The 22967-nt window shown below is 38.6% G+C and overlaps 1 protein-coding gene across 1 annotated transcript; it reads right to left on the bottom strand.

The window, feature by feature from the left end:
* Window positions 1-1593: 1593 nt before the first annotated feature.
* c9h1orf210 (chromosome 9 C1orf210 homolog) lies at window positions 1594-22437 on the bottom strand. The gene is made up of 4 exons (XM_012878024.3): window positions 22291-22437; window positions 9034-9506; window positions 6815-7009; window positions 1594-3661 (listed from the first exon to the last, which is right to left on the bottom strand). The coding sequence occupies exons 2-4, from the start codon at window positions 9077-9079 to the stop codon at window positions 3462-3464; spliced, it is 441 nt and encodes a 146-aa protein (XP_012733478.2). The 5' UTR covers window positions 9080-9506; window positions 22291-22437; the 3' UTR covers window positions 1594-3461.
* Between the last annotated feature and the right edge of the window lie 530 nt (window positions 22438-22967).

Below are 22967 nucleotides of genomic sequence, written 5' to 3'. Positions count from 1 at the left end.
TTTCCGTTTTTGACCCGTATGGCAACATAGCTGGTAGAAGGAGAAAGTGTGACGTGACAAAGTATTTCCCCTTGAAAAGTTCCACTAGTTTTTGCTTTTTATCACACTTAAATGTCTCAGATCGTCAAACAGAGTTTAACGCTCTCACCCACAACGCCTGCTTGGATGAGTCACAACTTCCCCCAGTTCAACAGCACCAGAACTGAAGCCGCACTGGTTGGCCCCGCTCATCAGATCCGGTCGTCTTACCCCTCCAGAACTGTGACTGGCCTCTCATCTCTCCTTTAAGAAGCATCTGTTTAAAACCTGTTTCTTCCACCTTAGAAACATCCCCAAACTCTGCTTGTCTCTCAACCCAACAATGTTGAAAAAGCGGTTTGTGCCTTTCTCTCTTCCAAGCTTGATTACTGGAATGCCGTGCTTACAGGGATTCCTGCAGAGAACATCCAGAGGCTGCAATAAACCCAGAACTGTGCTCCTTATGAACGTTTGCAGGCTGCATCCGGTCACCCCACTTCTCCTTAAACTTCAGTGGCTACCCTTCCAGCGTACTCGATGCTCTCAGATACTTAAAGGACCCCTGACACCCGACTCCACACAAATAATACCAACTTCCTCATGCTTTGTTAGGGACAATGGGCACCTGGGAGCTCCACAGACGCTTGCTGCTTTAAAAAAAGCTCAAAAATGTTCCTTTATAAAGCTTTTCCTGCTGATCACTGAATTTTTAGTTTGCTATTTTATATATATTTATTCTTGTAGCACTTTGGGATATATTATCATAATCAACATCAGACACAGTTTGCTTGTGTTGAGGCAAAATGTGATGATCCAGTGATCATTTCAGTTATGAGGAAAATAAATGTCAGAACCCCTTAAGTGACTGTTTTACATTATTGCTGAAAATGTTTATGTTTGATTTCACCAGCCACGCTTGGACTTGATTAGTGTAGAATTAATGACTCCAATATTCCCTTATCTAAAGAAAATTGATAACAGATGAACAAAGTGTTACAAAGTCTCTTCTAATGCCTTAGGAGTCCACTCCAGCAAACTGACTTTGAGAGCCATCATCCACCATTGGAGAAAACAGTGGTGAACCATGCCAGGAGGGCCTGCTTTACCAAAATTACCACATCCATGATTTAACAATTAGAAAGAGGCTGAGCAAACAATGCGTTCATGGTCCTAAGGCCAATAACACAGGAGAACACACAGAAACATCCTTCCTTTGGCAAATAAATAAATAAAGCATCTTTATGATCCACACCCCTGGGTCTTTCTGCATGGAGTTTGCATGTTCTCCCTGTGCATGCGTGGGTTCTCTCCGGGTACTCCAGCTTCCTCCCACAGTCCAAAAACATGACTGTTAGGTTAATTGGCTTCTCCAAATTGTCCTTAGGTGTGAGTGTGTGTGTGAATGGTTGTTTGTCCTGTTTGTCTCTCTGTGTTGCCCTGCAACAGACTGGCGACCTGTCCAGGGTGTACCCCGCCTCTCGCCCAGTGAACGCTGGAGATAGGCACCAGCAACCCCCGCGACCCCATGAGGGATAAAGCGGTTTGGAAAATGGATGGGTGGATGGATGGATCTTTATGATCCCCAAGACTTATGAAAGAACATTCTGTGTGGCGACGAGACAAAAGTGGAACTTCTTGGAAGGTGTGTCGTTACATCTAGCACAAACCTAACAAAGCATTTTGGAAAAAGATCACACCGACAGTCAGAGATGGTTACAGTAGCATGAAAGATTCTGCCTGCGCTGCTGCTTCAGGACCTAAACACTGCTCTGTAATGAATGCAATGATACATTCTGCTGCCAAAAAATCTTTAGGGAACCACCAGTTGGTGACCTTACGCTGAAGGGCACTTGGTTTACGCACTAAGACGATGATGCGAAGCACACAAGCTAGCCCACCTCTCAGTGTTTGGAATGGTCAAGTCAAAGTCTGGACTCATATCCAATAGAGATGCTTAGGTGTGGCCTTAAGCAGGATGTTGATCCGTACAAACCCTCTAATGGGGCTAGATAAAAGAAGAGTTGGCCAAAATGCCCTTACAGCAATGTCAGACTCATTGTCTGATAAAATACACGTGACATCCATTCTGATGCTTCTGAGGGTGCTGCAAGCAGTTTTTACATCAAGGGGATAATTACTGATATAAACTCTTACATTGGCTACATCTTTTACCCTTAATGAAACAATCATTAAAACCTTTTTCTTCAATTTATGTTATCCTTATTATATATGAATATTTGTTTGATGATCCTAAACATGTAAATGTGACCAAAAAGCTGAAATGGAAGAAATCTTCAAAAGGAGAAATCACTTTATGACTTAATTATCTATTACCTTTTCTTGGGCATTTCTGAAACCTTCCAACAGGTAGTTGCTTTGGTATGCAATAGAAATACAACAATAGGTACCTTTTTCAAAAGCAAAAAATATAAATAATTCTAGCACATTTATATACACTATACTTCAATTCAAAATTGATTGTGTCCATAACAGAAACCACAAGTTATGAGTTGCTACGCCAAAGAGACAATGGATATTACAGATGTAGATGGAAAACTGGCTATCAAACAATTAATAACAACATCAACAGCACAATCTGAGACACAAAGGATAATTTGTGGTTGTGGGGAGGTAATGGCATAGCGGTTCCACAGTAGCAGAAATGAAACACGGTGACTGAGTCAAAAAAGTTCATGTGTGAATATTTCTTTAGTGCCACTGTAGCACACAAAGCATGAACCCTCTAAGACATTTTCAGTAAAACATATATACGGTAAACTGAATTATTCATGAAGAGGCTAATGTGGGCTCATTTTCCTGATTTTAGAGATATATAAAGTAAAATCTCACAACAGTTTTGCTGTTTTCCCTCCTACTCTGGACTTAGGAATCAGGTACATCCCACATGTAAATATCAGAAAAAGAATTATCTAGTTATTGGTTTTAAAGGGGCCAGGATTTGTACTATTAGCTATACAAACTAAACACATTGTATTTGAATGCTTTCAATTTATTCAGATACAAAAATAGATCACAAATGTACAATGCACAGTCCTGCATGTGCTGCAGCTTTAGTGAGAAAATAAACAGTAAAAAGTGCATACAATTGGTAAATCAAATGGTTTTTTTTATGTGTAGAGCAGCCATAATGGGTTTTAACATTGAGGTTGGTGCTGATTCTGACTTTTACATGAAACAGCGCTCTTTAAAACTGTCAGCTATAAAAATGTAATGGGCCCTCAGAGCCCAGATTCAGAACTTCCAAACCATAAGGAAGGTGTGATAATTGATTTTCATGTAATGCAGTTTAACACAGTATAGATCTACGTTGAAAAGCATCGATTTTAACCACCTAGAAAGACAAATGATAGAAAGAAATGGAGTAGAAATGGATGCTGGGAGGTTCCCGGCTCCCCCGACAGACCGCATGTGTCCCACATACTTTAAGTGATGCTAAATTCAATCTCTTCCAGCTCTTCCTCCGTGTCTTCCTCCATCTCCTCGGCTGCTCTCTCAGCTCGGGCTCGCTCGCTGGCCGGGATGTAGTTGTCTTCGATAAAGCCGTCGTCATCCTCCTCGCTCACGTGAGGGAGGCAGCGAGGGTCCATTCGCCCCCTGCCCATATCAAACTCCACCTCCAGGCCTGCGGACAGGAATAAAACAAGCAGCTATTAGTTGAAAAAGAAGAGCTCAGTAAGTCATACTGGCCGACAGGATCATCAGCTATTCAGTAAAAAAAAAAAACGCATGACATAAACTTTAAACTGACTCGTCTTCCTGGTAATCCTGAAGATTCTTCTTCTTTGGTGCAAGAAGTGGATTTTAGCTCTAAATAGTTTTAAGTTTTGAACCAATGAACTGTTTGCAGTACTGACAGAACAGAACTTCTTCCCGTAAGCACCATAGTTTGGACACACATTTAAATCAACGTCATCAATAATTTCATTGGAATGTATTTTTGTTCAACCCAATCCAATTTTTTTATTTGTTTCGAATCTGATAAAAGTGGAGCTGTTTCTCACAGCGTGTTTGAAGGTTTTAAATTAATAGAAAAATCGTTGCATGCAGTGAGCTTTTGGCAAGAAAAACGGCAGGATATCGGTTTACCGTCCGGATACACTAATTACACACACAGGTATACGAGTAAATCGGATGAATGTGGAAAGATAAAGCTGTAAGTATTGCCAGAGTCATGCTCTCGGTTTTTAACAAACAGAACAGATTCTTTTCTGCGTGTCCTTCCTTTGCACTGCAGTGAGATGTCTTCCAAGCTAACGTGCATGGGCGGTTCTAGACAGGGGCCAACAGGGGCCAGTGCCCCTGCAAAACTGGTCAGGGCCCCTGTACTAAAGACATATTACTGAATCAGTACTCAGTCAATTTCTTATATGTGCTGGAACAGGAACAATAACTGGTTGACCTTGACATTTTTATTTTAATAATTTTTCCACTTTCAGCTTCAGCAGTATTAACACAGGATCTCAGCTTTCAGGGGTATGCAACCTGCAGTTCCAGAGCCACAAGTGGATTATTGGCTCAGTGGCCCGCTTATTATATTACATGATTACATTTTGGCCTGTTTTATATATTTTGTTCTTTGCCCTCGTGAAAAAAACACTGGCCCCAGCCTGGCCCCCCTGGTAAATTTGGTCTAGAGCCGCCACTGCTAACGTGGTCATGTCAATGCTCTCATCGTTGCCTGCATTTTAGAATATTTTGAGGAAGCAGAATCACAAATTGGGAAGTGGTATGGCATGGAACTGTCATGGTTTAGGTTTTTGTTTGTTCGTTTTGGAATTTTCCAGACTTTTTCTAGTGTCAGCCCTGTCACCTCTCAGCCGTCATCCAAGCGTTTCAGTCTCCTTCTTCTTCTTCTTCTTCTTTTCTATTATGGCGTATCACAAGCAACTTCAAGGTGCATACCGCCACCTACTGCACACAAGTGTGTAGCAGAATTACTTTACAGCTATCAAATTCTATTTTCTAATTTTGCATTCTGAAGATAAATAAATAATGCTTTCCTTGATCTGTAAATATCCATTATGTTTCCTTCATTTCCCAATATTCCTTTAGGACTCCATTCTTGACCTGTCCTTCCAACCATTCTGCTCAATTTCTCCCTTTCAGGTTCATATGTTTTACAGTTCATCGATACATGTTCCACATTTCCTTTCTTTCCACATACTTTACATTTATCATTATTTTTCCTCCCTATTAAATATAAATTGTCATTTAAATGGGTATGACCCACTCTTAATCTGATCATTATTATTTCTTCCCTTCTGTTTCTCTCATTAATCTCAGTCTCCTTCCAGTCACCACTCTGCTCTTGAACAGATCCACCTGCCGCACTAATTGGAGTTCACTCTGCTCACCTGTTCACCTGCCTGCTTTGTCCACCACTGCTTATCTTTGCAATAAACTTTTTTACAATGTAACTCCGTTGTCTGGCTGAATATCGGCTTCTCCTGTATTACTCGTAACAGAAACATTGATAAACGCAGTCAGTGCCACGGTAGAATATAAAATCTGCCTGAGTAAAGACTACTTGTGTGATAAAATAACATGTAACCGTTTGGTGCATCTCAATAAATTAGAATGTGAGTCTGTTCGGCTGCTTTCCTGTGCGGGGGTCACCACAGCTTGCACACAGACGGGACAGTTTTTGCACCAGATGCCCTTTTTGATGCAACCAAGATTGAAACCTGGATCCTCCGTATGAAAGACACACAGTTAGTCTACTACATCTGAGGGGCATTGTGATAAACTATATTCATCGTCTTTATTGTCCTGGAAACATGCATTCCAATGAAATTTGCCCTCTGCATTTAACCCATCCCTTTGGGCAGGGGTTTTGCAAAGTGGGGGTCAGGACCCCCCAGGCGGTCTCTAGATGATTTGATAATGATGTGCTGAAAATATTTGACATTTCCTTTTTATTTTGAAACCCATATCAAAGTATAACTTTATAAGATGCTTCTCATTCCTCATTTTAATGTGCATTTTCGTGAGTTTTTTACAAACATATTACTTTATTCTCATAGTTTTCTGACTTTGTTTTCATTATTGGTTTAACTTTGTTTTAAAACGTTGACTTTCCAGCTTTAAGCCATGATCATCACAATTAATAGAAATGAAAGCTTGGAATGTATCACTCTGTAATAAATTTTTAAAATGACATGAGTTTTAAAGTTTAAATTTGATTTACTGAAATTAATTATTGCTACAATGATAACCTAATTTATCATGATGTAACTGGAAACCTTCTTCAGCCTAACATGTCAGCGATGTTTTTAAGGTCACTTGTGCTTTTTGAAATGATCAAAGATAGCTTGGAAGAATTATGTAAATGATGTACACGTTTTAATGCAGTCACCTCTTTTTTGCACATTTTCAGCAATGAAGCATCCCAGAGGAGTCATTAGGTTCAGAGCTGTTAAGTTTTAACATACATCTCATCAGTGAGTTCTGAAAACGTTCAAAACTGGTTACCACACAGCTTGAAACAGTCATTTAGTTTTTATATTTTAAATGTGCCGTATTCTTTGTGCTAAACATTGCTGTAGTTTCAATGCTAATTGACTTTTCACTTCAGGTAAAATGTGATATACTGTACCTAGGAGCTATATTTATGGATATAAAAGCATTTTACATGAATTAAAAATAATTGCATTGTTCGCCTCTACATTAAAATACAAGCCTTCAAACTGCATACAGATTAAATTACTACATAAAACCATGCCTCATGTCAAGACCATCATCGTTTTTTTGTCAGATCTGTGTTTTAAAAACCAACCTGAAGAATCAGAATGGCTGACGCCGTCAGGCTCCCTCAGGCGTGTGTGCCTGTAGCTGGCCAAGTAACGTCGGATCACCTGACATTTGGCGAAGACGGCGAGGAGAATGGAGACGGAGATGGCTGAGGCCAGAACAGCAACCAAAAACTCCCAGTTGTGACTTGGGGTAATTCGTGTTGGGCTGACCGTGGTGCCTGTAAGAAAGTTTGACAGAAAATCACAACCTGCAGTGTTCTCTGTGTGAGGCAGCTGCCCACCATCCACATCGACAGAGGAAAGGACACGGCAAAACTCTCACACAGAGTTTACGTCAGCTCATCACCTACTTTATGTACCTTATTCAGGTCAGAGTCTGCTTGTTGAACCAGCATAAGTAAACAAACAACAGAAAATATTAAGTTTTTTTTTTTTTTTTGTTTGTTACAACACAGCGTGTTTCCTCAAAACAAAAAAAGTTCTAACTGTATCAGAGATGGTTTAAAACTTTGTAAATAAAGTTCTAAAATACAGAAAATGTAGCAGCAGAAGTAGCGCTCATCTGTGATAATAGAAGCTGATCCAAAGTTTCTGTACAGTTTTAACATAACTGGAAAATAGGAACTAATAATTTGACCGAGAAACAAAAGAAAAACAGTAGCTGAGCAGTGTCACACTTCTTTGTGAAAAAAGGGAGAGAATCATATATATTAGACACTGAATAATATTTATATGAGGTTAAGAGTAACTTTCAGCATGAGCACAGGCTCACGTTGACATAATATATGCACTCATTACTTGGTTGGGGGACCCTCAGCATCATTTTCTGCATCAAGGCAGCGTTGCATGGAGCTGATCAACCTGTGGCTCTGCCGATGTGTTATAGAAACCCCGGTTGCTCTGAGACTGTCCTTCAGCGTGTCTACATTGTTTTATGTCTCTCATCTTCCTCTTGAGAATACTCCTTAGATGCTCTATGGGGTTTATGCCAGTGTGTTTGATTGCCAATCACAGATAGCGATACAACAATAAAGCAGGCATTGGCACTGTGGCAGGAGCTAAATAAAAAAATAAACAAAAAAATCAGCATTCATAATAACTTGTCAGCCAAGGGACGCATGAGGTGCTCTTAAATTTCTTGGTAGATAGCTGTGGTGACTTTGGAGCAACACCTGCTTGTGACACGGCTCCCCTGTCACCATTGACCTTAGAAAACAAACGGGACATCAAGCGACTTTTCATTCAGACTCTAAAACCTTTATTTTGTCATAAAATCCAACATCTTCTGTTTTTTTTAAAATAACATTAATTTGGACCACTGAGCAACAGTCAAGTCCTCTTTTTCCTTCACCAGGGAAAAGGCTTTTGATAACTTTAGTTCATGGGGGCTTAGAACAAGGAAGGAAATGGTTGTAGGCCACATCCTGGTGGCTCTTGGAGCACTGACTCCAGCCAGCGCACATGGCTTCACAATCCTCTCAAGGATCCTTGTTAGTTATGCACCTTTTTCTGCCAGACTTTGTCTTCCATGGTTCAACTCATCTTTCCGCTAATATTCTTGGATAAAGCACTCTTGTCAGCAGACTGTCTCTTTAGCAATGACATTTAATTCATTGTGAGGGAAGAGACAACCAGAATGTCTGCCGGACAAGCATCCTTCTTTCCCAGAATTGGGTACGCCATAATGTTGCCATAGCACAATATTCCTGTATTTAAATATATAAAAAAAAAAAAATTATATATATATATATATATATATATATATATATATATATATATATATATATATATATATATATATATATATATATTTTTTTTTTTTTTTTTTTTTTATAGTTTTCTTCTGATAAATAACTCAATGCTTAAAAAAATACTCTTACATAATTTCGCAACTGTTTTCTTCTTTATTTTTGCCTAAATTGAATTAACCTTATTTATAACGATTGATGTGTAAGATTTATCTGTGGCAGTAGGAAAATCTGCTGCGTTCTTGTTTTTTTTATTAAAGCACTTTTGTGTTAAATAATAGTATTTTTACTAAAGGTTATCTTAATATTAGATTTTTGTACCAGCGTACTGCATGCCTATTAAAAACAATCTTTATTCATTGGCTAGATTTAATATGGACAGATGTATTATACTGTATGTTAAACAAATGTATTTTACCTCAGGATGTCTAAAATAAATGCAAATACATAAATATATATATTTTGAATGACTGAGCCAGAAACCTTTGTCTTACCATTAGTTGTCAGGGGTGGTATGGATGTTTCATTTACAGATGCCATTTGCTGATGATGTCTGTCGTTGAAAGAGACTTTTAATGTACTTCTGGGTAAATAAGGTATTTTTCTTGCTTTGAGTGGACCCAGAACATTTGAATTAAAGCTCCCCGCTGTGGGAATGTATCCCAGGCAAGTCACTTTGTGCTCTGCCACATCCACAGGAAACCTGAATTCACACTTTTCATTCTTTTTCCTCGGCTGTTACATTCCCAGTAGGTAAAAGGTGAACATGTTTGGAAGACGGTGCAGGGCTTGCAACTCCCCAGATGAGGGAGGTAGTTGGCTGGTTTCGTTTCAGCAGATCAGAGCTAAACCTTCAGGGCTCCACTAGGTGGCACGTTTGAGTGACAGGGGAATCCGCCGGTGCCAAAGGACAGGTGGGGGAGATGAACGACTATCCAGACCCCTCCTGGAGCAGCCAAACAAGGTCCTGGAAAAAAGGGGAGAATGTATAATATGAACTTTTTGCTTGAAACCTTTTTTTTTTATGTGCAGTTTTCCTTTTTTTTTACTTTTGCTTCTAATGCATCTTTATAAGAAGTGTTATCTTTTCCAGTTAGATTCCCAAACCTAATGATGATCATTACAGCTAAAATTCCTGCTGAATTATTTGTGTCACTGAATGCATATTTCATAAGAGCCATCACAATCAAACGACCCAAATATGTCACCAAGCACATGAAGAGTAAAATGTCTATTGAATAAAAAAAAAGTTTTATTCAATAGTTATTATTGACAAACTCTCCAAGGTCCATCTGCAGCAGGAAAAGTGTGTCGCAAACAGGAAGTCTCACATTCCGTAGAAATCGTTCTCCCAAGGCCCATGTGTCAAACTCAAGGCCCGTGGGCCGAAGCCGTCCCGTCAATGCAATTTATGCGGCCTTCAAGAGCCAAACAAGGCATATCATGTCAGGCATATGTCATTTTAAAGTGTATAAAGTGAATAAAACAGTCCCTCCTATAGCGGATGTTGTTGTTTTTTAAATTATGTAGTAACAGCTTCCTGCCACTAGATGTCAGGTTTCCATCAACATTAAACCTCAACATTAAAACAACCCAGCAATGTCCAAAAAGACAAAAGGTGATGCAGAATGATGAGTTTAAACTGTTACTCACCCCAATATCAACTTTTTTGCAGATACATTATATAAACTAGGCCTAAGGGTGCTACATTTATAGTACCCTTAGGTACTATAGTAGTTTAATATTTCTATGTGAACTGAACTGAAATTATGAAAACAAAAGTGTCATCTATACAGGTGCAACCAGCCCTTTTAATGACCTCTTGATGCCAAAGTGACCTGATTTAGAAATGTGTTTGACGGCCCTGTCCCAAGGTGTTGCTTAAACAAACACAGAAGATCAGCAATGATTGTGTACGTGTGTGAATTGACTGAAGGATCTGAGCACACGTTTCACCACAACAGAGAAGCTGCAGGCCGTGAGAATCACAAAGGCCAATAAAAAAGGAAGCCTGCAGGCATTATTTGTTTTGCAACAATAAATACAACACTATTTAGAGTTGTATTTCTTATTGAAGCAGCCCAGATGGGAAATGTCCACGAATAAGAAACGCTGGGGCATCTGGGGGTCTTTCTTACGCTCCAGGTTGTTCAGCACAAAAGCTGGAAATGGAAACACTTTGAGCAGTACCCATTTCACTCTCTGTCACAGCTGAGATAACTTTGTAGGTTTGATAAAGTGGGGCTTCAGGTTTAGAGAAAATAGTCTTTTATCACTTAGATTTGTTTGTATTTAACCCCAGCACTTGTTGTTTGACTCCCTATACCTGACATACATGACTTTAAGCTGACATTATAATGTTTGTTGGCTTTTACGATGCAAATATAAACCTGTTGTCTACAAAAGAGCTTTATGTGAAGTTATTTGCATGTTTCCTTGACATTTGCCTTCACGACTCTGCAGGAAGGTTCCCCGTATTTAAAGTGCAAATAGATGTTCAAAGATCCGGTCTGACAAGATTATAAATGACTCTTCAACTTTTAATGCGCTCAGTCAACAGGAATATTTGATGGTCAAATTCATGGATCGAGCCGTTAAAAACATTTATGTTTCTTTTTCACATACCTTAATGATTCTTTCAGTCAAAACATTTTCTAAATGGCATTTTTTCAAGGCAAGGCAAATTTATTTGTATAGCACATTTCAGTGCAAGGACAACGCAGATTGCTTTACATGATCAAAACGTAGGAAGATAAAAACAGAATAAAAACAAGTTGGAATAAAATGTAGAAAAATTGGAACAAAATAAAACATGGGAAAATGGAAACTTAAAGCAAATATTAATGACTTTAAAAATTAGTTGTACTACAAACTTAAACTAATGATGTTTCAGTAAAACAGTTTAACTAGAACAGTCAAAGGCAATCCTAAAAAAAAAAGAGTTTTAATCATGATTCAAATGAACTCAGGCTTTCAGCACTTTTACAGTTTTCTGGAAGTTTGTTCCAGATAGGTGGAGCGTAGGGACTAAATGCTGGTTATCCATGTTTGGTTCTGGTTCTGGGTATGCAGAGTAGGCTGGAGCCAGAAGACCTGAGTGGTCTGGAGGGTTGACACACTGATAATAAGTCTGTGATGTATTTAGGTGCTAAGCCATTCAGGGATTTATAGACTAACAGAAGGATTTTAAAGTCTATTCTCTGAGATACAGGGAGCCAGTGTAAGGACTTTAGAACTGGGGTGATGTTCTCTACTTTCTTAGTCTTAGTGAGGACGCGGGCAGCAGCGTTCTGGATCTGCTGCAGCTGTCTGATCCACTTTTTAGGTAACAATGCATTTTCCTGGCTACAGATAAAACCAAATGTTAACACGAATAATACAAAATTGACAGTTTTTTTTTTTTATTGTCTGAAATGAAAACAACCCTCAGGTCAGTTATCATCACCAAAGTGATTTTCATTTGCTAAATGTTAGAATAATGAGTGAAGTCATTTTTAAGAGATTTGTAATTTTCTTCAAATTCAGAATTTTAAATACATTTTCTTAGTATTTGTTAGAATTGCTTCGTAAACTGTTGTGTTTTTTGGCATTTTTTTTCACATGCTCATAATACTTTCGTGATAGTATTTTGCTCAGAATAATATTGTCTCTTTCCTCCTGGTAGGACTGCTGTGATGAGGTCACCATGATCATACTTACGTTTCTTCCCTCAGATCTTACTCGGTTAAAGATTTTACTCTTTATGCTACATTGTAACTAATTTGACTTTATGTTTACAGTCATTGTTCACCTTTTCCCCCCAAAGCTTTAACTTCTTTGACTTCCTGTCCGATGTTTTAAGATGTTGTTTTAATATATTTGCCTTTTTTTTTCTTATGGTGCCATCTATTCTGTGAAACATTTTAGTCGGTCCTGCAGCAAATGACTTTCACAACATGATTCTGCGATCTCTGTACTTTACAGCTTGGACAATGACCTTTGCCTTGCAATCTCCCCTGTTTCGCCTCCAAGTGTAATAATGATTGTTTTGGCTATTTTTCAGTCACATCAGACTATGGGACATCTCTCCAAAAATTTAGCTTTTTGTCCCCAAGAATGTATGCAGACTGCAATCTGGCTTTTTCTGTTGCTTTTGGAGCAATGACTTATTTTTGCTTTGAATGGCCTTTCAGCTCATGTCGATTCAGGACTTGTTTCACGGTGGACAATGACACCCTCTTAGCAGCTTTTGCTTGTATTTTCAGAGGGTCATTTGCTTTAGTTCTGGGTTGAAATGCAAATTTTTCACCAAAACATGAGGATATCTGGAACACTGAACCCATCTACTTCCTGAACAGTATGGTGTCTCAACATTCCCATGGCCCTTTATACTTGAGTATAATAGTTGGAACAGATATATGTGGTGCCTTTGGGCATTTGGAAAATTTCCCAAAGGAGAGCCAGACTTGTGGAGGCCCAACATTTATCCATACCATTCTGTTGTCACAAAAGGAAGCAGTGTGTTTGAGGGGTAAATTAAAATACTTCCTTAAATGTGCCTCCGTCGAACTAAAATGTTGGGATTTAGTTTAACAGAGACTTTCAAAGATGTGGCCTCATCATATCAGTTTAAAGGGATAGCAATCTCATGTAAACCTCTTACTTTGTAGAAAGTAGAGAAGAATATCTAAAACCTCTCGTTATTTTGTCATTTAGCAAATAGAAATCTATTTTTTAATACTTACAGAGCTAAAACAGGTCAGTATAGTATGTAGGTAAATGTGTAATTTCTACACTGTGTGCGAGATTAGATGAGACAAGTTACAAGGATCCCTGATAAATATTCATTTTTTTTTTCATTTTTTTCCCTTTTTACGCACATCCACAGTTTCAGCATGAGACAACACATGTGAGGAGTGTTTTCTGTATATACGCGGTGTCCTGCTAAGCTTAGCAAGTGAAGCTGACAGGAATCATTTACACAATATCCAAAATCCCTTTCACTGATTACTCTGCACACTAAAGGTCATGGTCATGAAGTTGTTTTTTTTAAGTTGCAGTCCTATGACTGAGCAATTAGTTTGGTTTTCCTGTTTTGTTTTTCCTTATTCTACCTCCTGGACATTCTCAGGGACCGGCTTTTCTGTACAATTTGGAGATGTGAGCGTGGCTCTTCACAGCTGAGATCCGCAGTCGGTTGGGTACACAGCACATTGATCTCTATGTGCCAGTAGCTTAAGCACGGCATGAATGTTGGCATGGTGGCTTTGGAACCTCAAACACTTGGAGCTGATTACCATTGATAAATTGCCAAAAAAAAAACAATGCAGAGTTTTCCAATCATTATTGGGAAGGGTATAAATACTTGTCACATTTTTAGCAAAATGTATCTATAACTGAAAATTATTTTTTCCAAACTAATACTCTATGTGGTTTCCATATATTTGGAGGGAATCCCTTATTTCCCATAAGAAACTGACTTCTTAGTTCAATGAAATCGAATTTTGGATCTAAATCAGCTATGAATAATTTGGGCTTAATCAATAGTGTGGAATTGGCAGTGTCCAACTGTGAATGCAACTTGATGAGGTATGTTACTATAATATCATCTAATCCCTATTTAGACGTCAACTGACCATCTAAGCATATATCCCCGATGTTTTATAAGTGCCCTTAGGTACACAGATAAATCTAAGCTGAAGTATTCAGATAGACTCAAATCTCCCATTAAAATGAAAACAAAAGCACAATTGTATGAATTTTGTAAAACTTTAAGCAGTTTTGCTTTGATTGAGTCAACAGTATACAAAAAATTTCCTTCTGTTTGCTCATTCTTTCAATTAACTGATTTCACTTGATTATTTCAAGGAGAAGAAGGTAGGCATCCTAATAAATCATTGCAAAAACTCGTGTCCCTGTAGAGTTTGGATTTTTAGAACCAAACGTAACCTCAACTCATAACTTATCAGCACTTTCTCAAGGTCATGCCAACATGCTGAGTAATCTCTGGAATAATTTATTGATAGCCAAGTTTAATTTTTAATGGTAGCTTTGTTGACTGTACCTATAACCAGTGTTGTAGTCAAGCCACTATGCCTCGAGTCCGAGTCCAGGTTCGAGTCTCCAGTGTTCAAGTCCGAGTCAAGTCCAAGTCATTAAAAAAAAATCTGAGTCGAGTCCGAGTCAAGTCACTATTGATCCAAGTCGAGTCCTTATTGATCAAGTCGGGTCCAAGTTCACTAAGTGCACTAAAGTAAGCATAGCCTACATGTTTTTAAACTAAAAAAAAAATCCACACTCCACCACATTGCACTAATAATTTAGATATTAAAATCATACACCAAATAATATTCTAATGACATATTAAAATTATAGCCTAATGATATGAAAAAAAAGTCAAGTCTTTTTCTCAATTTCCGAGTCAGAATGATCTGAATGTAGGAGTCTGAGTCCAACTTCGAGTCATCAGTGCTCAAGTCCAAGTCAAGTCACTCCAAAAAAAGGTAAAAAACAAAGCAACTGGACTTGTTTTCCGTCGTAAAAACCATTAAGCCAGCGGAATGGACCGAAACTGGGAAACATTCCGCTGGCTTAATGGTTTTTACGACCGCCCATTACTAAGGGGTGGTCCTGTTTCGGTTGAATTTGCATGTTATCTAAGCCATTACAGGCCTTTGTTTGGTATGGTATAAAGCTTGTTACTCATCATTACTCCAGACTTTTTGAATTGAGAAAGCTTCCGGGAGAGGAAGCGAAACGTCTTCAACTACGGAAAACAAGTCCAGTTGCTTTGTTTTTTACCTTTTTTTGGAATGACCATGACCTGGATGACTGAGAATCTTCACCAGCAAGTCAAGTCACGAGTCTCTAAATTAAGCTAATGACTCGGACTCGAGTTCGAGTCTCGGACTCAAGTACTACAACACTGCCTAGAACCACAAAAGAGATCAGCTTTGAAAAAGACTGATCTCACAGAACAACCACAACCTTCTGTGTTGTGATTATGTGTCAATGTAAATTAGATTTTTGTGCTTTAATATGATGCAAAATGATCCCACCAGATTACTACTGATATTTATTCCCTTAGCACTCATTATTTGGCTGATCACCTCTATTTTTCATTGTGAGGTAAACAAGGCTTACAAGGCCGTAAAGAATAGGTGAACTGACAAAAAACAAACAAAATGTGCAAAAATTATAAAATTAAATAATCCAGTGTAGTCTATTAACCATTCACAGTTCAGTATGTGGGTTGGTAATATCATAAAATAAAATGTGTTAGACAGGAAGAAACCAAATTAAGAAAAGCATCCTTAATACTACTACAGCTACTACTACTACTACTACTACTACTAATACTACTACTACTACTATATAATAATAATAATAATAATAATAATAATAATAATAATAATAATAATAATAATAATAATAATAATCATAACTATAATAATAATAATAATAATAATGCCATTACAAAACATGAGAAGAAAAATAAATGAAAGAGTAAAAAAAGCTGATAAAATGGTAAATGAGGAATTGGGGAGGGCAGATTTTATAAAATTACGGTTTCCTTTTTTACCACTTTTTTACCACTTGAAGCATGTCCAGGCTTGTGGCATGGACATGCTTAGCCTGCTGGCGCTGACCAGAGGGTCCGGTGGCGCCGTTGTATGACAGCCTCGCCACTGTCAGTCTGCTCCAGGGCAGCTGTAGCTACTAACATAGCTCACCACCGTCAGGGTGTGAACGGGAGAATGACTAAACTGTAGTGTGAAGCGCTTTGGAGATTGTCAGACTAGTTAAAAGCGCTATACAAGTATAAACCATTTACCATTCAATGTGGGGCTCAGAGATTGGAACACCAACTGAATGCTAAAAGAGATTTCCACATCCAGTTTTACTTGTATGCAGCGCAGTTGCTCTCAAAAGTGAATAGATATTAATACGGTATTAATCTTATTAAGATATTATTCTTCCCGATATAGTGATTTCTTGCCTTTTCTCAGAGATTTAACAGTTAAGATATTAGTAATTCTTTGACATAGAGTAAAGAGATTATGGGCTCGTAACTCACATTTTTGCTTCTTGCTCATGTCAGTCAACTTAATTCTAATTAGTTTTAATTATATGGTTTTACAATTTGGTAATTTTGCCTCGGAAGGAAAATAAATCATGTTCTTAGTATATTTCTTTCCTCGTTTCTCCAACTTGAATTTATGACTTTTATTTATGACACTGTGAGCCTGTTGCTTTCTTGGGAATGTTTTAAGAATTCGGCACGCCTCGCTCACTTTCTTGACCCTGAGGTGATTTTTCATTGCGAGAGGGGTCCAGTGGCTCAACTCCAGACATGAGGCCTCTTCCCCTTCATCTTGTCCTGCCATTCTCTGCAGCGCTGTTAGCCGTAAACAAGCCAACAGGGCTGCCTTTATCTCTTCCTGTTCTGTCTTCACATAAGCAAAGCAGAACAAAATATACACATCAGACAGAGCAGGACGTGGACCTGCGGGAGATAGAAGTATGCACTTCATGTGTAGGCGGTGTTCCTGTGCACCTCTGGTGTTCTTCATGCGATTCTACGTGAATCCATTTGTGTGTAAAACTCTAGATTGGCATTTTTTTCTGCACTCATCTGCAGAAAAAGTATCATTATCAAAGAAGGGAGGCTGTTTAGCTTTGTCCTGTTGCCCTAAACCATGGTTCAAGAGTCAGTTTGTAGACACTAACGGTGACAGATGGTAAGAAATGTTATTTTTGTTACAAAGCTGAGTCAAACACAGTCATAGTATTCTGCACATGGAGTCTTATCAGACCATTTCAACAAAGCTTATATCAGCAACAACACATTTCAAAGCACTTTACATGATGAAAATGCGAGAATAGCTTGCGCATGCAACGTGTATGCATGTGAACACAAATAAAAGAGATACTTCTTAACCCGCAGCAAGATTTCAAACCAACACTCAATAGTGTCTTTACTTTAGCAAAGAGATGCTGTAAAACTATTCTGTTTCACTTGTTTATGCAGTCTGTAATAATGTACAGGCGTGATCCAATAAAGGTCAGCTGTTACTGGTGCACAGTTATTAGAACAGAAAACAAAGAAAAAAGTACATTGCACTGCCATAATAATGGAGATGTAGGACAAAGTTGGACTACAGACTGAAATTAATGATGTTTCAGGTAATAGTTTAAATAGATTTGTCAAAGGACCTTGATTTAGAAAAACAAAACCTCAGGGTTGCAGCATTTTTGCAGTTTTCTGGGGTTTGTGCTACACAAGTTACTTACGACTTTGCACAGATGGTGTTTGCTTTGTGTAATAAATGCAAAGCGTACATAACCAAGTCACAGCAGCTTTTTTATTCTCTGTAATAACTGCAAATATTTATACTTTATTGATATTAAGTCCATGCATCTCTTTGTTTGCTGTGTCGATAGAAAAACTCTAACAAACAAAATTAAGCTTTATTCTTTGTCATCTATCCCTTCACCATGTTCGGCACTCATGTTTGCTTTGAGATGTTCAAAGGGAGTCCTGCTGTGCCATTGTAAGTCAAAGATTATTAACATTCATAGAATTTATTGAGCCAGGACCAAAGTGTGTCATATTCCAGCGTTTAAGGCAAATCATTTGGAGAAGCTGGTTGCCTACATGTTACTTGGCAGCTCTGCTCTATAAGAACGGTATCCTAATTGCGTCATTGACTATATTAAATCAAGACTGGACCCAGCATCAAAGTAGCTAGACCACATTGATGTAATCGTAACCTGTGTTTGTATGATCTTCAACCACTTGAATTATTACTACGTGGGTTGATGTTGAGTGGGTGTATGTGAGGGAGGTTTTCACCCGGAGATACACGGTTGTTAGAAGTGGTGAGAACAGAAGAAAGCCTGCTGCACACATCAGCCAAGAGCAGAAAAGGGCAGGTGGACTCGGCTCTAGAGCCCCGAGCAAACGTTAACAAAGTATTTGTTGATAAGTGTGATTAACTACTTAAAGCAGCACTGTGTAACTTTTATCCACTAGGGGGGCACTAGACCTGCAACTTTCAGGTTTAGTGCCGCTGAAGGCCACCGGCAAAACTGCACTGTCAGAAGATTAATGTTTTGGAATCTGATAACAGATAATTTTGGACCAGCAGATTGAGAAATCATCGACTTACTGGTCAAGACAAGACCACATTCACCCCTCTAGAGTCCTCAGAGTCTCCCTTTGAAATTGAGAGGGAGAGGAAGAGGCAGAGACAGGGGAGAGGGAGGGGGATCTCCAGGAGCTGTGGAAGAGGAGGAGGCAGACAACAGGCCCAGTCATCTGATTATGAAAAGCAGCATGAACTTCCCCGTGGGAGAAGAGCTGACATGCAGGTTTATGAACTTTATTTTTTGTATTTTGTAATCATAATCATGGCCATGACAACCTTTGACTCAACGACAAGAAAAGTAGAAGCCTTCAGGACTAGCTCTGGAGTTTAAGGGGGGATCAGACTGCCGTAAAGTGGCGCTCTAGGTCACATGACCCGTTCAGAGCCGGATCCGCAGCTCTCAAGTTACAAATTTGAGTTTGTGAAAAGAGCCGTCTGCCCTTAGCATCAATACATGCTGAGTGATGTTGCTCACATGAAAAATAATATTTAATATATTTCCAATTATGATAATACTAGGGTCAAAATCTGCACAGTGCTGCTTTAACTCAGTACAACAGTGATGCTCTTAGGAAAAAAAACAGTAACATATCTGTTCACAAGCTTTCAGATATGTGGTTATTTCCTTTTAACCCCAGTGATGGCAATGTCAACAAAGAGCATGCAACGTGCATGCATGTAAACACAAATAAAAGAGATACTTCTTAACGCACTGCAGGATTTCAAACCACTTAATAGTATATCTAGATGCTGTAAAACTATTCTTTTTCACTTGTTTATGCAGTCTATAATAATGGGCAGGCGTGATCCAATGAAGGTCAGCTGTTACAGGTGCATAGTTATTTGTTGTATAAACACTTGTCCCACATGTTGGTCAGTATTTATGTAACCAAAAGAAGAGCCTTTTGTACAATGCATTCTTAAAAAAGAACACAAAACAATTATGTGAAACGATGCACTAGTCAGATTTTTTCCTAACCAATGCACTTACCCTGTTGTCTTTGAGGGTCTGACCTGCCAATTCCAGTTTTGAAAAATGCAGAGAAAAAGAGGAAGAAAATAAATTAGATGCTGGTTCCTCTAAAAAGGTATCAGTTTGCATCCTATAGAAAAGCATAAATTACCAGATTTCTGCATCAAAGCATTGGTTCCTAACCATTCTCTTATTTGTGTTAAATGGGGAAAATTTTATATTTAAAGCCCCTTAATTTTGATTAATTTAATGAATATTTTTACTATTTGGAACTCTGATCAGTGCCGATCAAGGGAAGATTGTCTGACTCTAACCTCAAGTAAACTTACCAATTTCATCTCAATGTTTAACTTTTGGTTTTGGTTGGGGCTGCACAGTGGAGCAGTTGGTAGCACTGTTGCCTTGCAGCAAAAAGGTCTTGAGCTTTTTCTGCATGGAGTTTGCATGTTCTCCCTGTGCACGCGTAGCTTCTCTTTGAATACTTCGGCTTCCTCCCACAGTCAAAAACGTGAGTGTTAGGTTAATTTGTCTCTAAAAGTGTTCTTAGGTGTGTGTGTGTGTGTGTGTGTGTGTGTGTGTGTGTGTGTGTGTGTGTGTGTGTGTGTGTGTGTGTGTGTGTGTGCGCGCGCACACGTGCGTGTATGTGCATACTTGTTTGTCCTGTGTGTCTGTATGTTGCCCTGTGATAGACTGGTGACCTGTCCACTGTATACCCCACCTCTTGCCCAATGACTGCTGGAGATAGGCAGCAATCATTGGGCAATAGGCAACATCCCCCTCCCAGGAAGTTGCACGGGTAAGCAGATATAAACAACTGATGGCTAGATGTATGTTTTGGTTATTAGCTTTGGAGCAATTTTTGCCTTAAAGGTACATTTACAGCTATTTGACTTTTTTTTATTTGTACATCAGTAGCTCACTCTGGTTGCTGGTTGCATACAAAATTGTTCTTAAAGATTATCACGTTCTGCTGGGGTATTAGTTGTTATTTTGGTGTTTTACGCTTTCGTTTTGATAAATGTGTTAGTAAATAAAGCAATTCATGTATATTTATAATAACAATGGAAGTGTGACACTGCTATTAGCATCTCCCAGCCAAGTGTGGAAACAATGAAGAAAGTTGTCAAGATCCAGCATAAGAAGAAAAAAAAGATTCCAAGAGGGAACGGACTGGAATACCACTGGGAATACAGTATGCATGTTGGTGTTTACTGAAGCGAAATCTGTGATTTTGTTTAATCCAAATATGCCAAAACTTTGCCAAATGTGTTTTTCACCTTATAAAATGGCAGTAGGTCACATAAAAGTGCTCATTTTAATTGTAGGACTCCTTCTGCACATGACAAAGCCTTTGTTAATAATATTTATCCTGTGTTTCATCAATATGTACCATTCTGCACAGCATACATAAAAAAAATGAAGAGAAGAACCCTAAATCATGACTGATATCTTTATAAGAATAGAATGGCCTGTTCACTCCTCTGCATTGCTATGGCGATTGACCTTGAGAAAGGGGAAAAAAAACTGTGCTGCAGAAATGTACATTGGTTGCAGCTATATCCTGTGAAAAACTGTCTATTCGTCACTGTGTGCACAGCAGCAGAGAGGGAGAGTTTTGTAAACTCTGTTACGCACTGGGATTATTCAACCATCACAGGTGCTTAAAAGGTAAAACTTTATAGTTTTTAATAATGCCGCCACTGGGTGGAGTTGAGCATGTCTGTGCACAGTTAAATGGCATTGTGTGTGTTTAAAATGTAAAAGCAAAAGTATTTGTGGAAAAAATAGGGACTTGTTTTATAAACATTGAAGCCTCATCCTTAGAGGTATTTAGGAAAGAAAAAAACTTGACCATTTTGGATCTATAGCATGATAAAATAGGCATTGCTCTGTTGGGGCCGAGATCGGGCCCGATGGGCTAAAAAAGTTAAATTTACAGTTCCCTTAAGTGTTGATGACAAACTAAGCAAACCCTTTACATAAAATGGCAATAAATAAATGAATAAATAAAAATAACTGAACCAATGAGATGAGGCTGTTATTGGTTAACGTTCTTGAATGCAGATATGAAACTGTGCCCTGTTAGGTATGGGACTATTCTGTAAGTTTAGTTTAGTATTAGTTTGAAATAATTTTGAATTACAATCACAGCTCACGATCCATATTACTTTGGATGTCAATGCTTCTTTTCTATTAAATATGTGATACGCATAATGACAAAAAATATTAACGTTTAATCCTTTCTAATCCTTACAGGGGTATTTCTGTAAGTAAAAGTAGCTTTAGCTCTGTCTTTCTTGTGAGTCAGGTTTCAACTCCTTGACTTTATTTCCATTATGACTTGTGAAAGACAAGTAAGCGGGCGGACGTGTGTTACAGCACACTGAATTAGTTGGTGAGGGGGCAGCAACCACCACCACAGAGCAATAAATTGGATGGCAGAGAAAAATCCACATCAATCAAACTACATACCATCAAATGTTGTAGTTTTGCATTTAAGGAACAAAGAGTAAGCTTATGTTCAATATATTTTTGTACATAATGTGCATATTTGCATTCAGCAGAGGAACATCTACCCAGTCTGCCATAAACGCTGCTAAGGAGTACTCTTCTCAAAGCTCCATTATTTACTGTATATAAAGTCTTACCTGGTCACCTGTTTGTCAGAATCTGGGTGGCCTCAGATTACATCCGCTCTCTGTCTTCACATACATTTCTAGTCAGCTTTAACATTTTCTTCTGCTTTTTGCTGTGACCTGTAGAAGTGCTGTGCAAAGGTTGATCGAGGTGTGCTCTGCAGCTCATTCCCAGAACAATATGTTAATGTGTAACTTTGGTAACTAAGGTGTGCTCCCACTCCCTCCTCCTCCTGCCCTTCCCTGTCCAATAGCGGATTAGACCTGGTCCGAGGTGACAGTGCCAAACCAGGAAGTAGAGAAACATGTCGTGAAAGCAGTTTGTAATTGTTCATATTGTAACTACCTGTTTTGACATTTAAGTGACACAGTAACTAACCATTCAAAGCCGGTTTTGTGAATGTTCTCCCTATGGATCCATATGTAATCCAAATAAGCTTGTTTTATATTTGCTTTATTTATAATGTACCTCCTATCCTAGGTGTGTCTGTTTGTAGTTATTTGCCTCAGGTGACAGACTTTGCTTTGTCAATCTCAAGTATAAACCTCTTCTCCGCCCTCCTTTGGTTGGGATGGGAAATGTGACATGATACTTGAGGTGAAAAGAAGTTTTGTTTATGTTAGATCTACAGATTGAACAGAGAAAAAGGCCTCCGAGGCTCTGAAAGGAAAAGAGATGTGACCCTGAG

Source organism: Fundulus heteroclitus, chromosome 9, assembly GCF_011125445.2.
Source record: "Fundulus heteroclitus isolate FHET01 chromosome 9, MU-UCD_Fhet_4.1, whole genome shotgun sequence".
Lineage (NCBI taxonomy): Eukaryota > Metazoa > Chordata > Actinopteri > Cyprinodontiformes > Fundulidae > Fundulus > Fundulus heteroclitus.
Note: the sequence above shows the minus strand (reverse complement) of the source record. Positions and strands in the feature narration are given on the sequence as shown.

Bases quoted from the DNA above. Each gene is read 5' to 3' on its own strand.
- c9h1orf210 (XM_012878024.3), bottom strand. From the start codon at position 9,079: ATGGCATCTGTAAATGAAACATCCATACCACCCCTGACAACTAATG. The intron at 7,010-9,033 runs GTAAGACAAAGG...ACTTTCTTACAG, and splicing joins ACCACCCCTGACAACTAATG to GCACCACGGTCAGCCCAACA. The intron at 3,662-6,814 runs GTTGGTTTTTAA...TCCTGTCCGCAG, and splicing joins CAGCCATTCTGATTCTTCAG to GCCTGGAGGTGGAGTTTGAT.